The sequence below is a fragment of the Sinohyriopsis cumingii genome, chromosome 9, assembly GCF_028554795.1.
Source record: "Sinohyriopsis cumingii isolate HCF-2022 chromosome 9, ASM2855479v2, whole genome shotgun sequence".
NCBI lineage: Eukaryota > Metazoa > Mollusca > Bivalvia > Unionida > Unionidae > Sinohyriopsis > Sinohyriopsis cumingii.
The window spans coordinates 44,425,785-44,439,991 of record NC_142969.1 but is presented as its reverse complement, the minus strand read 5'-3'; the positions used below and the strand labels follow the sequence as shown (position 1 = coordinate 44,439,991).

General features: G+C 35.9%; 1 protein-coding gene across 2 annotated transcripts in view; it reads right to left on the bottom strand.

Annotated features, from left to right (window-relative positions):
- The window catches only part of LOC149791658 (uncharacterized), a 191,152-nt gene that overhangs the window by 69,307 nt on the left and 107,638 nt on the right, over nt 1–14,207 (bottom strand). Inside the window, exons 9-11 of one of the 2 annotated variants that reach the window (XM_089970213.1) lie at nt 10,496–10,615; nt 6,136–6,255; nt 1,764–1,883 (exon numbers count right to left, since the gene is read on the bottom strand). In XM_089970213.1, coding sequence (XP_089826339.1) covers nt 1,764–1,883; nt 6,136–6,255; nt 10,496–10,615 — 360 coding nt within the window. The remainder of the gene's footprint in view (nt 1–1,763; nt 1,884–6,135; nt 6,256–10,495; nt 10,616–14,207) is intronic. The other variant, XM_089970214.1, reaches the window with a different exon arrangement.

Sequence of the window (14,207 nt, the reverse complement as noted above, 5' to 3'; positions counted from 1 at the left end):
TGATACCCATGCGCAAGCTCTGGACGTAATATGGGGAAATATGTATCATATTACTCATAGTTGACGATAGCACCAAAACTTCCTACTGCTTTACAACAACTTTTAATTCATGTGTAATTTTATTCTTAGGCATGGTTGATCACAGATGACAAGCCTGCCATAAAACGTTGCACGCCTGTTCATGCAGTGTAAAAACTTGCTGTCTAAATCTTGAAAATAATTGCTACAAAAAATCAACTGATTTTAAATCAATTTCTTTGCCCAAATACCCAAAAGACCTTTCTACGAAAGTGTTTTCGAGTCACTAACTAAGCAATTACCATGTAAAGTACTGAACATGGGCGAAGTTTCCTTATAAGCACCAAACTTTTTTCGCTTTTATATATATATATATATATATATATATATATATATATATATATATATATATATATATATATATATATATATATATATATATGTGTGTGTGTGTGTGTGTGTGTGTGTGTGTAAGACATGGTATGTTTTCCTTGAATACAAAGTGAAAATTTGAAAAGAAATTACCCTAATACGAATTAAATCCCAAAAGTCCTAAAAGATTTAGCAGAAGTCCAAATGAATGAAATTCCTGCTAAATTTTAGTGGTATTCTAAATAAGATCCATCACTGAGAGAGTTGATTTGCCTCCTAGTGTGACAGTGACCTGTAACGTGGTGATGTGCTAATAATATTTGGAATAATATTTGGATGTATCACAATTACGTGATCCAAAAATGGTCTTGTCTGAAATTACTAAAATCTCAAATTAATGTTTCACTCCAAGAATATTATATATGGGCATCTTGAATTTTCATGTGGGTATTCTATACAGTCAACGAAGACGATGTTTAGAATGTTTAAAACAAGCATATTAAAAAACGCAAACTACACGTGTCTTTCCGTCTCTTCGTATGTGTCTCCCTTGATCACCGTTTGAAAACCGTTCCTCTCAAAATGATATGTCTACACGGGACAATATTCAGAAATGGCATAGTCTGCACCAAGTGCATTTGATTTAACGAAAAGTGTTTGCTGTCCCCATTCAGATTTATGAATGTACAGTTTTCTTTAGCAATGATTTCATTGCTAGTTTGATATATTTTTGCGACCGAAGGGGATTATAGCCTTAGATTCTTCATTTCATTCATTTAAAGAATGGTGAAAGGCGAATATATGTGTTCTGTTTAGATTCGCCGATGACAAAACTAGTTCCTTAGTTTTAATTTTAGTTGATTTTTTCGTGCAACTTTATTTGTCGCAGAGAAAGATAGTACATAGAACAGTATATTCACGATACTCATATCTGACTGTGGTAACATGATAGCGTTTTGAGAAATTAACTTATCCTTTATATGAAATATTCACATTAATTAGTTATTGTTATATGGCAGTTTTGTAACTTTCTGAAATAATGGCAGGCACAGAGATTGCTCGCTCTTTTCACAAGTAACACTCACACTTTAAGCTCTCAGATCTAATGATCAGACGGTTTGTATATCACGGTGTTCCATTTCATAATTATATTTGTCTTTAAGGCAAGATGGGTACTGAGAATGACATATTTTTCATGGTTACACGACATTAATTCACTGGCGCAAGGATGAGCACAGGAACAACAGCCATTTATTATGTTAGGTCTTACAATCCGTTCTCACATTGATCCTCTATAATGACCATTCAGTATAATATGCAATGATTAATATTGCTCATCAATGGAAATTAAATGTACTCGAGCAATTCTTTACCTGTACAGTTAGTTCCATTTCCAGTAAAGCCTTGCTTACAAGTGCAGTTAAAACTGCCGTTTGTGTTATGACAATCAGCATCGGTGTGACATGGATGTTTCTCTGTGCATTCGTCGATGTCTGAAAAAGAACCAAAGAGTCACTATGTCAGTTATGAGATCAGCATATCTAATAGATAGCCCTCAGTGCTTTATAGGACCATCAGCAATCTCAATTTATTGGATATCTCACTTTCACTGCAAAAGAATTGTCATAAATCGATGCAATGGCTGAGGAAATGTAAAAACTTCATTTATATTAAAATGAGACCACTACGAAAACTGCAGAGTGATATTTTTGTAAGCAACCAGATAAAAGTGCGAGAGATCGTAACGCCATTCGGAACTGTGCACAATATGCCAAATAGTCAACGATATCACCAATAAAATATGCTTTTGTTTGCAAACATTATTTATTTGATGTATGATTTGTTTTTAGGTACGGTTGACCACACCTGAAACCCATCCATTAACAGGTTTAACCTATAGTCATGTATGACATTGACTTGCTCGTCACAATCTTGCCAGAATTGCCATGAAAAGACAATTCAATTTAAATTAATTTCTTTACCGAAAGAGGACGAGCAGAACCTTTTTACAAAAGTAATTGTCGGATACTAAATAAATAATTAATCGCCTATATGTCAATGACATATCTGCACAATATCATGTTTCCAAGAACCATGCATATTGAAACATTTGTTTTCTGGTGTCAACTAAACGATGGCATCTGAAAATGAGAGATGCATTCACAGTCCAATTTGTAGTACATCAATTAATTAGAACCGCATGTTTGATACCTGAGAATTAAACATGAATAAAATTTATTGCTGAAATGAATAAAAATGTGGGAACACTGTCATAATCTCAGGAGTAATCTCCCTCTCTCTTTCTCTCTCTCTCTCTCTCTCAGCAAATCTGTGTCTAGCTCTCTGTCTGTCTTTCCACGTGGTGACTTTAAATCACAACACTTTTAACTGCTCTTATAGGTATATTATTACACGTGTAGTTTATTGCATCGTCACCAAGATTGGAACTGATATCGATGATTCTGCATCTGTGCGTATGTGTATGTGTGTGTGTGTGATTTAGATTTTTAACGTAGCTTTAACAATTTTTCAGTCATATCGCTACGATGTCTACAGTGGGACAGTTTATAGTGATGTCTAGCACTGGGGCATCATGCCGCAGACATGTAGCATGATGTCCCAACCCAGTCACATTATCCTGACACCAGGCCGACCAGTCCTAACACTAACCTTTTAATGCTGAGCGCCAAGCGAGGTAGTTGTTAGTACCATTTTTGTAAGTCTTTTGTATGACTCGGCTGGGGTTGAAACACGCGACCTCGCGCATCCGAGGCGGAGGCTCTAACCACTAGGCCACAGGAGCGGTCTTTCTGCATCAGAGAGACATGCTTGGGAATAGAGCTCTGTCTTACAGAGACAAGCGTTTGACGAAAACCACGTGATACTAAGGGTTTCTGATAAACAATTGTGAAAAAGCGGTCGCACGCAACATCTCCTCATCCAATATTATTTTCATTGTTTGTGTGTATTTTTGCAGGGTGGGCGGGTGATACATTTTTTTCTGGGTGGATGGGGTGGGTGTAATGGTGACGGTATGTTGGCGTGGAACTGAATTCAGTGCGTTTAAGGAAAAAATGATACTGTGAAAGAGAATTCTTTCATTATTGCACAAAAACAATTCACGGCCACAACGGTGGGCACATGAACAATTTCTCTCTAATTCTATCTTAGTCTGTCTCACAAAGATCTGGCCCTTGCTGCTACAAGTGAAGTGGACATTTCTAGATCTGGATGGCCATATCTTGAAATTGTTGCTTTATCATCAAAGTTAAATCTAGTCTCTTTCTGTCAAGTTTTGGGAACGCTTAAGTACAATACTTCCAGAACAGTATTTGTTTAACCTCAGGCCCCAGCCTTAAGGCCAAAGAAATAATCCATCAACAAAATTGAAACCAGACATTACGTGGGCATGTCAGTCAGAAGACGAATTTGACTCTAAGTGAAAATTATGTTTTAAAATATTCTTAGCTTAAATACCTTCACTTTCTTGTCCTCAATTAAAGATTCATCAAAACTGCCTGTGCATTACATATCAAGATGTCAAATCAATTTAATGTTTTAAAAATGTTTATCACAATAACTATTCAGTTTAATATGCACTGAATAATTATTGCTCATCAATGGACATTAAAGAACTCGAGCAATTGTTTACCTGTACATATAGTTCCATTTCCAGTAAAGCCGTGCCAACAAGTGCAGATAAAGCTGTCGTTTGTGTTATGACAATCAACATTGGCATGACATGGATGGTTGACGGTGCATTCGTCGACGTCAGAAAACATCGAGACACTAATTAAGCCATGTGCTCAGGAACAGATATTCATTATTGGTATGTACTACCATCAGCTCTATCAATTTGTTGAACGCCTCATGTTCACTGTAGAGAATTGGCGGAAATCTTGTCACTAGCTGAGAAGATGTGGGAATTTATATACCATTAAAATAAGGCCTCTGTGGAAACAACCGAGAGATTCTTGTAAACAAAATGATACCCATGCGCAAGCTCTGGACGTAATATGGGGAAATATGTATCATATTACTCATAGTTGACGATAGCACCAAAACTTCCTACTGCTTTACAACAACTTTTAATTCATGTGTAATTTTATTCTTAGGCATGGTTGATCACAGATGACAAGCCTGCCATAAAACGTTGCACGCCTGTTCATGCAGTGTAAAAACTTGCTGTCTAAATCTTGAAAATAATTGCTACAAAAAATCAACTGATTTTAAATCAATTTCTTTGCCCAAATACCCAAAAGACCTTTCTACGAAAGTGTTTTCGAGTCACTAACTAAGCAATTACCATGTAAAGTACTGAACATGGGCGAAGTTTCCTTATAAGCACCAAACTTTTTTCGCTTTTATATATATATATATATATATATATATATATATATATATATATATATATATATATATATATATATATATATATATGTGTGTGTGTGTGTGTGTGTGTGTGTGTGTGTAAGACATGGTATGTTTTCCTTGAATACAAAGTGAAAATTTGAAAAGAAATTACCCTAATACGAATTAAATCCCAAAAGTCCTAAAAGATTTAGCAGAAGTCCAAATGAATGAAATTCCTGCTAAATTTTAGTGGTATTCTAAATAAGATCCATCACTGAGAGAGTTGATTTGCCTCCTAGTGTGACAGTGACCTGTAACGTGGTGATGTGCTAATAATATTTGGAATAATATTTGGATGTATCACAATTACGTGATCCAAAAATGGTCTTGTCTGAAATTACTAAAATCTCAAATTAATGTTTCACTCCAAGAATATTATATATGGGCATCTTGAATTTTCATGTGGGTATTCTATACAGTCAACGAAGACGATGTTTAGAATGTTTAAAACAAGCATATTAAAAAACGCAAACTACACGTGTCTTTCCGTCTCTTCGTATGTGTCTCCCTTGATCACCGTTTGAAAACCGTTCCTCTCAAAATGATATGTCTACACGGGACAATATTCAGAAATGGCATAGTCTGCACCAAGTGCATTTGATTTAACGAAAAGTGTTTGCTGTCCCCATTCAGATTTATGAATGTACAGTTTTCTTTAGCAATGATTTCATTGCTAGTTTGATATATTTTTGCGACCGAAGGGGATTATAGCCTTAGATTCTTCATTTCATTCATTTAAAGAATGGTGAAAGGCGAATATATGTGTTCTGTTTAGATTCGCCGATGACAAAACTAGTTCCTTAGTTTTAATTTTAGTTGATTTTTTCGTGCAACTTTATTTGTCGCAGAGAAAGATAGTACATAGAACAGTATATTCACGATACTCATATCTGACTGTGGTAACATGATAGCGTTTTGAGAAATTAACTTATCCTTTATATGAAATATTCACATTAATTAGTTATTGTTATATGGCAGTTTTGTAACTTTCTGAAATAATGGCAGGCACAGAGATTGCTCGCTCTTTTCACAAGTAACACTCACACTTTAAGCTCTCAGATCTAATGATCAGACGGTTTGTATATCACGGTGTTCCATTTCATAATTATATTTGTCTTTAAGGCAAGATGGGTACTGAGAATGACATATTTTTCATGGTTACACGACATTAATTCACTGGCGCAAGGATGAGCACAGGAACAACAGCCATTTATTATGTTAGGTCTTACAATCCGTTCTCACATTGATCCTCTATAATGACCATTCAGTATAATATGCAATGATTAATATTGCTCATCAATGGAAATTAAATGTACTCGAGCAATTCTTTACCTGTACAGTTAGTTCCATTTCCAGTAAAGCCTTGCTTACAAGTGCAGTTAAAACTGCCGTTTGTGTTATGACAATCAGCATCGGTGTGACATGGATGTTTCTCTGTGCATTCGTCGATGTCTGAAAAAGAACCAAAGAGTCACTATGTCAGTTATGAGATCAGCATATCTAATAGATAGCCCTCAGTGCTTTATAGGACCATCAGCAATCTCAATTTATTGGATATCTCACTTTCACTGCAAAAGAATTGTCATAAATCGATGCAATGGCTGAGGAAATGTAAAAACTTCATTTATATTAAAATGAGACCACTACGAAAACTGCAGAGTGATATTTTTGTAAGCAACCAGATAAAAGTGCGAGAGATCGTAACGCCATTCGGAACTGTGCACAATATGCCAAATAGTCAACGATATCACCAATAAAATATGCTTTTGTTTGCAAACATTATTTATTTGATGTATGATTTGTTTTTAGGTACGGTTGACCACACCTGAAACCCATCCATTAACAGGTTTAACCTATAGTCATGTATGACATTGACTTGCTCGTCACAATCTTGCCAGAATTGCCATGAAAAGACAATTCAATTTAAATTAATTTCTTTACCGAAAGAGGACGAGCAGAACCTTTTTACAAAAGTAATTGTCGGATACTAAATAAATAATTAATCGCCTATATGTCAATGACATATCTGCACAATATCATGTTTCCAAGAACCATGCATATTGAAACATTTGTTTTCTGGTGTCAACTAAACGATGGCATCTGAAAATGAGAGATGCATTCACAGTCCAATTTGTAGTACATCAATTAATTAGAACCGCATGTTTGATACCTGAGAATTAAACATGAATAAAATTTATTGCTGAAATGAATAAAAATGTGGGAACACTGTCATAATCTCAGGAGTAATCTCCCTCTCTCTTTCTCTCTCTCTCTCTCTCTCTCTCAGCAAATCTGTGTCTAGCTCTCTGTCTGTCTTTCCACGTGGTGACTTTAAATCACAACACTTTTAACTGCTCTTATAGGTATATTATTACACGTGTAGTTTATTGCATCGTCACCAAGATTGGAACTGATATCGATGATTCTGCATCTGTGCGTATGTGTATGTGTGTGTGTGTGATTTAGATTTTTAACGTAGCTTTAACAATTTTTCAGTCATATCGCTACGATGTCTACAGTGGGACAGTTTATAGTGATGTCTAGCACTGGGGCATCATGCCGCAGACATGTAGCATGATGTCCCAACCCAGTCACATTATCCTGACACCAGGCCGACCAGTCCTAACACTAACCTTTTAATGCTGAGCGCCAAGCGAGGTAGTTGTTAGTACCATTTTTGTAAGTCTTTTGTATGACTCGGCTGGGGTTGAAACACGCGACCTCGCGCATCCGAGGCGGAGGCTCTAACCACTAGGCCACAGGAGCGGTCTTTCTGCATCAGAGAGACATGCTTGGGAATAGAGCTCTGTCTTACAGAGACAAGCGTTTGACGAAAACCACGTGATACTAAGGGTTTCTGATAAACAATTGTGAAAAAGCGGTCGCACGCAACATCTCCTCATCCAATATTATTTTCATTGTTTGTGTGTATTTTTGCAGGGTGGGCGGGTGATACATTTTTTTCTGGGTGGATGGGGTGGGTGTAATGGTGACGGTATGTTGGCGTGGAACTGAATTCAGTGCGTTTAAGGAAAAAATGATACTGTGAAAGAGAATTCTTTCATTATTGCACAAAAACAATTCACGGCCACAACGGTGGGCACATGAACAATTTCTCTCTAATTCTATCTTAGTCTGTCTCACAAAGATCTGGCCCTTGCTGCTACAAGTGAAGTGGACATTTCTAGATCTGGATGGCCATATCTTGAAATTGTTGCTTTATCATCAAAGTTAAATCTAGTCTCTTTCTGTCAAGTTTTGGGAACGCTTAAGTACAATACTTCCAGAACAGTATTTGTTTAACCTCAGGCCCCAGCCTTAAGGCCAAAGAAATAATCCATCAACAAAATTGAAACCAGACATTACGTGGGCATGTCAGTCAGAAGACGAATTTGACTCTAAGTGAAAATTATGTTTTAAAATATTCTTAGCTTAAATACCTTCACTTTCTTGTCCTCAATTAAAGATTCATCAAAACTGCCTGTGCATTACATATCAAGATGTCAAATCAATTTAATGTTTTAAAAATGTTTATCACAATAACTATTCAGTTTAATATGCACTGAATAATTATTGCTCATCAATGGACATTAAAGAACTCGAGCAATTGTTTACCTGTACATATAGTTCCATTTCCAGTAAAGCCGTGCCAACAAGTGCAGATAAAGCTGTCGTTTGTGTTATGACAATCAACATTGGCATGACATGGATGGTTGACGGTGCATTCGTCGACGTCAGAAAACATCGAGACACTAATTAAGCCATGTGCTCAGGAACAGATATTCATTATTGGTATGTACTACCATCAGCTCTATCAATTTGTTGAACGCCTCATGTTCACTGTAGAGAATTGGCGGAAATCTAGTCACTAGCTGAGAAGATGTGGGAATTTATATACCATTAAAATAAGGCCTCTGTGGAAACAACCGAGAGATTCTTGTAAACAAAATGATACCCATGCGCAAGCTCTGGACGTAATATGGGGAAATATGTATCATATTACTCATAGTTGACGATAGCACCAAAACTTCCTACTGCTTTACAACAACTTTTAATTCATGTGTAATTTTATTCTTAGGCATGGTTGATCACAGATGACAAGCCTGCCATAAAACGTTGCACGCCTGTTCATGCAGTGTAAAAACTTGCTGTCTAAATCTGAAAAATAATTGCTACAAAAAATCAACTGATTTTAAATCAATTTCTTTGCCCAAATACCCAAAAGACCTTTCTACGAAAGTGTTTTCGAGTCACTAACTAAGCAATTACCATGTAAAGTACTGAACATGGGCGAAGTTTCCTTATAAGCACCAAACTTTTTTCGCTTTTATATATATATATATATATATATATATATATATATATATATATATATATATATATATATATATATATATATATGTGTGTGTGTGTGTGTGTAAGACATGGTATGTTTTCCTTGAATACAAAGTGAAAATTTGAAAAGAAATTACCCTAATACGAATTAAATCCCAAAAGTCCTAAAAGATTTAGCAGAAGTCCAAATGAATGAAATTCCTGCTAAATTTTAGTGGTATTCTAAATAAGATCCATCACTGAGAGAGTTGATTTGCCTGCTAGTGTGACAGTGACCTGTAACGTGGTGATGTGCTAATAATATTTGGAATAATATTTGGATGTATCACAATTACGTGATCTAAAAATGGTCTTGTCTGAAATTACTAAAATCTCAAATTAATGTTTCACTCCAAGAATATTATATATGGGCATCTTGAATTTTCATGTGGGTATTCTATACAGTCAACGAAGACGATGTTTAGAATGTTTAAAACAAGCATATTAAAAAACGCAAACTACACGTGTCTTTCCGTCTCTTCGTATGTGTCTCCCTTGATCACCGTTTGAAAACCGTTCCTCTCAAAATGATATGTCTACACGGGACAATATTCAGAAATGGCATAGTCTGCACCAAGTGCATTTGATTTAACGAAAAGTGTTTGCTGTCCCCATTCAGATTTATGAATGTACAGTTTTCTTTAGCAATGATTTCATTGCTAGTTTGATATATTTTTGCGACCGAAGGGGATTATAGCCTTAGATTCTTCATTTCATTCATTTAAAGAATGGTGAAAGGCGAATATATGTGTTCTGTTTAGATTCGCCGATGACAAAACTAGTTCCTTAGTTTTAATTTTAGTTGATTTTTTCGTGCAACTTTATTTGTCGCAGAGAAAGATAGTACATAGAACAGTATATTCACGATACTCATATCTGACTGTGGTAACATGATAGCGTTTTGAGAAATTAACTTATCCTTTATATGAAATATTCACATTAATTAGTTATTGTTATATGGCAGTTTTGTAACTTTCTGAAATAATGGCAGGCACAGAGATTGCTCGCTCTTTTCACAAGTAACACTCACACTTTAAGCTCTCAGATCTAATGATCAGACGGTTTGTATATCACGGTGTTCCATTTCATAATTATATTTGTCTTTAAGGCAAGATGGGTACTGAGAATGACATATTTTTCATGGTTACACGACATTAATTCACTGGCGCAAGGATGAGCACAGGAACAACAGCCATTTATTATGTTAGGTCTTACAATCCGTTCTCACATTGATCCTCTATAATGACCATTCAGTATAATATGCAATGATTAATATTGCTCATCAATGGAAATTAAATGTACTCGAGCAATTCTTTACCTGTACAGTTAGTTCCATTTCCGGTAAAGCCTTGCTTACAAGTGCAGTTAAAACTGCCGTTTGTGTTATGACAATCAGCATCGGTGTGACATGGATGTTTCTCTGTGCATTCGTCGATGTCTGAAAAAGAACCAAAGAGTCACTATGTCAGTTATGAGATCAGCATATCTAATAGATAGCCCTCAGTGCTTTATAGGACCATCAGCAATCTCAATTTATTGGATATCTCACTTTCACTGCAAAAGAATTGTCATAAATCGATGCAATGGCTGAGGAAATGTAAAAACTTCATTTATATTAAAATGAGACCACTACGAAAACTGCAGAGTGATATTTTTGTAAGCAACCAGATAAGAGTGCGAGAGATCGTAACGCCATTCGGAACTGTGCACAATATGCCAAATAGTCAACGATATCACCAATAAAATATGCTTTTGTTTGCAAACATTATTTATTTGATGTATGATTTGTTTTTAGGTACGATTGACCACACCTGAAACCCATCCATTAACAGGTTTTAACCTATAGTCATGTATGACATTGACTTGCTCGTCACAATCTTGCCAGAATTGCCATGAAAAGACAATTCAATTTAAATTATTTTCTTTACCGAAAGAGGACGAGCAGAACCTTTTTACAAAAGTAATTGTCGGATACTAAATAAATAATTAATCGCCTATATGTCAATGACATATCTGCACAATATCATGTTTCCAAGAACCATGCATATTGAAACATTTGTTTTCTGGTGTCAACTAAACGATGGCATCTGAAAATGAGAGATGCATTCACAGTCCAATTTGTAGTACATCAATTAATTAGAACCGCATGTTTGATACCTGAGAATTAAACATGAATAAAATTTATTGCTGAAATGAATAAAAATGTGGGAACACTGTCATAATCTCAGGAGTAATCTCCCTCTCTCTTTCTCTCTCTCTCTCTCTCTCTCTCTCAGCAAATCTGTGTCTAGCTCTCTGTCTGTCTTTCCACGTGGTGACTTTAAATCACAACACTTTTAACTGCTCTTATAGGTATATTATTACACGTGTAGTTTATTGCATCGTCACCAAGATTGGAACTGATATCGATGATTCTGCATCTGTGCGTATGTGTATGTGTGTGTGTGTGATTTAGATTTTTAACGTAGCTTTAACAATTTTTCAGTCATATCGCTACGATGTCTACAGTGGGACAGTTTATAGTGATGTCTAGCACTGGGGCATCATGCCGCAGACATGTAGCATGATGTCCCAACCCAGTCACATTATCCTGACACCAGGCCGACCAGTCCTAACACTAACCTTTTAATGCTGAGCGCCAAGCGAGGTAGTTGTTAGTACCATTTTTGTAAGTCTTTTGTATGACTCGGCTGGGGTTGAAACACGCGACCTCGCGCATCCGAGGCGGAGGCTCTAACCACTAGGCCACAGGAGCGGTCTTTCTGCATCAGAGAGACATGCTTGGGAATAGAGCTCTGTCTTACAGAGACAAGCGTTTGACGAAAACCACGTGATACTAAGGGTTTCTGATAAACAATTGTGAAAAAGCGGTCGCACGCAACATCTCCTCATCCAATATTATTTTCATTGTTTGTGTGTATTTTTGCAGGGTGGGCGGGTGATACATTTTTTCTGGGTGGATGGGGTGGGTGTAATGGTGACGGTATGTTGGCGTGGAACTGAATTCAGTGCGTTTAAGGAAAAAATGATACTGTGAAAGAGAATTCTTTCATTATTGCACAAAAACAATTCACGGCCACAACGGTGGGCACATGAACAATTTCTCTCTAATTCTATCTTAGTCTGTCTCACAAAGATCTGGCCCTTGCTGCTACAAGTGAAGTGGACATTTCTAGATCTGGATGGCCATATCTTGAAATTGTTGCTTTATCATCAAAGTTAAATCTAGTCTCTTTCTGTCAAGTTTTGGGAACGCTTAAGTACAATACTTCCAGAACAGTATTTGTTTAACCTCAGGCCCCAGCCTTAAGGCCAAAGAAATAATCCATCAACAAAATTGAAACCAGACATTACGTGGGCATGTCAGTCAGAAGACGAATTTGACTCTAAGTGAAAATTATGTTTTAAAATATTCTTAGCTTAAATACCTTCACTTTCTTGTCCTCAATTAAAGATTCATCAAAACTGCCTGTGCATTACATATCAAGATGTCAAATCAATTTAATGTTTTAAAAATGTTTATCACAATAACTATTCAGTTTAATATGCACTGAATAATTATTGCTCATCAATGGACATTAAAGAACTCGAGCAATTGTTTACCTGTACATATAGTTCCATTTCCAGTAAAGCCGTGCCAACAAGTGCAGATAAAGCTGTCGTTTGTGTTATGACAATCAACATTGGCATGACATGGATGGTTGACGGTGCATTCGTCGACGTCAGAAAACATCGAGACACTAATTAAGCCATGTGCTCAGGAACAGATATTCATTATTGGTATGTACTACCATCAGCTCTATCAATTTGTTGAACGCCTCATGTTCACTGTAGAGAATTGGCGGAAATCTAGTCACTAGCTGAGAAGATGTGGGAATTTATATACCATTAAAATAAGGCCTCTGTGGAAACAACCGAGAGATTCTTGTAAACAAAATGATACCCATGCGCAAGCTCTGGACGTAATATGGGGAAATATGTATCATATTACTCATAGTTGACGATAGCACCAAAACTTCCTACTGCTTTACAACAATTTTTAATTCATGTGTAATTTTATTCTTAGGCATGGTTGATCACCGATGACAAGCCTGCCATAAAACGTTGCACGCCTGTTCATGCAGTGTAAAAACTTGCTGTCTAAATCTTGAAAATAATTGCTACAAAAAATCAACTGATTTTAAATCATTTTCTTTGCCCAAATACCCAAAAGACCTTTCTACGTAAGTGTTTTCGAGTCACTAACTAAGCAATTACCATGTAAAGTACTGATTATGGGCGAAGTTTCCTTATAAGCACCAAACTTTTTTCGCTTATATATATATATATATATATATATATATATATATATATATATATATATATATATATATATATATATATATATATGTAAGACATGGTTTGTTTTCCTTGAATACAAAGTGAAAATTTGAAAAGAAATTACCCTAATACGAATTAAATCCCAAAAGTCCTAAAAGATTTAGCAGAAGTCCAAATGAATGAAATTCCTGCTGAATTTTAGTGGTATTCTAAATAAGATCCATCACTGAGAGAGTTGATGTGCCTGCTAAAGTGACAGTGGCCTGTAACGTGGTGATGTGCTAATAATATTTGGAATAATATTTGGATGTATCACAATTACGTGATCTAAAAATGGTCTTGTCTGAAATTACTAAAATCTCAAATTAATGTTTCACTCCAAGAATATTATATATGGGCATCTTGAATTTTCATGTGGGTATTCTATACAGTCAACGAAGACGATGTTTAGAATGCTTAAAACAAGCATATTAAAAAACGCAAACTACACGTGTCTTTCCGTCTCTTCGTATGTGTCTCCCTTGATCACCATTTGAAAACCGTTCCTCTCAAAACGATATGTCTACACGGGACAATATTCAGAAATGGCAGAGTCTGCACCAAGTGCATTTGATTTAACGAAAAGTGTTTGCTGTCCCCATTCAGATTTATGAATGTACAGTTTTCTTTAGCAATGCTTTCATTGCTAGTTTGATATATTTTTGCGACCG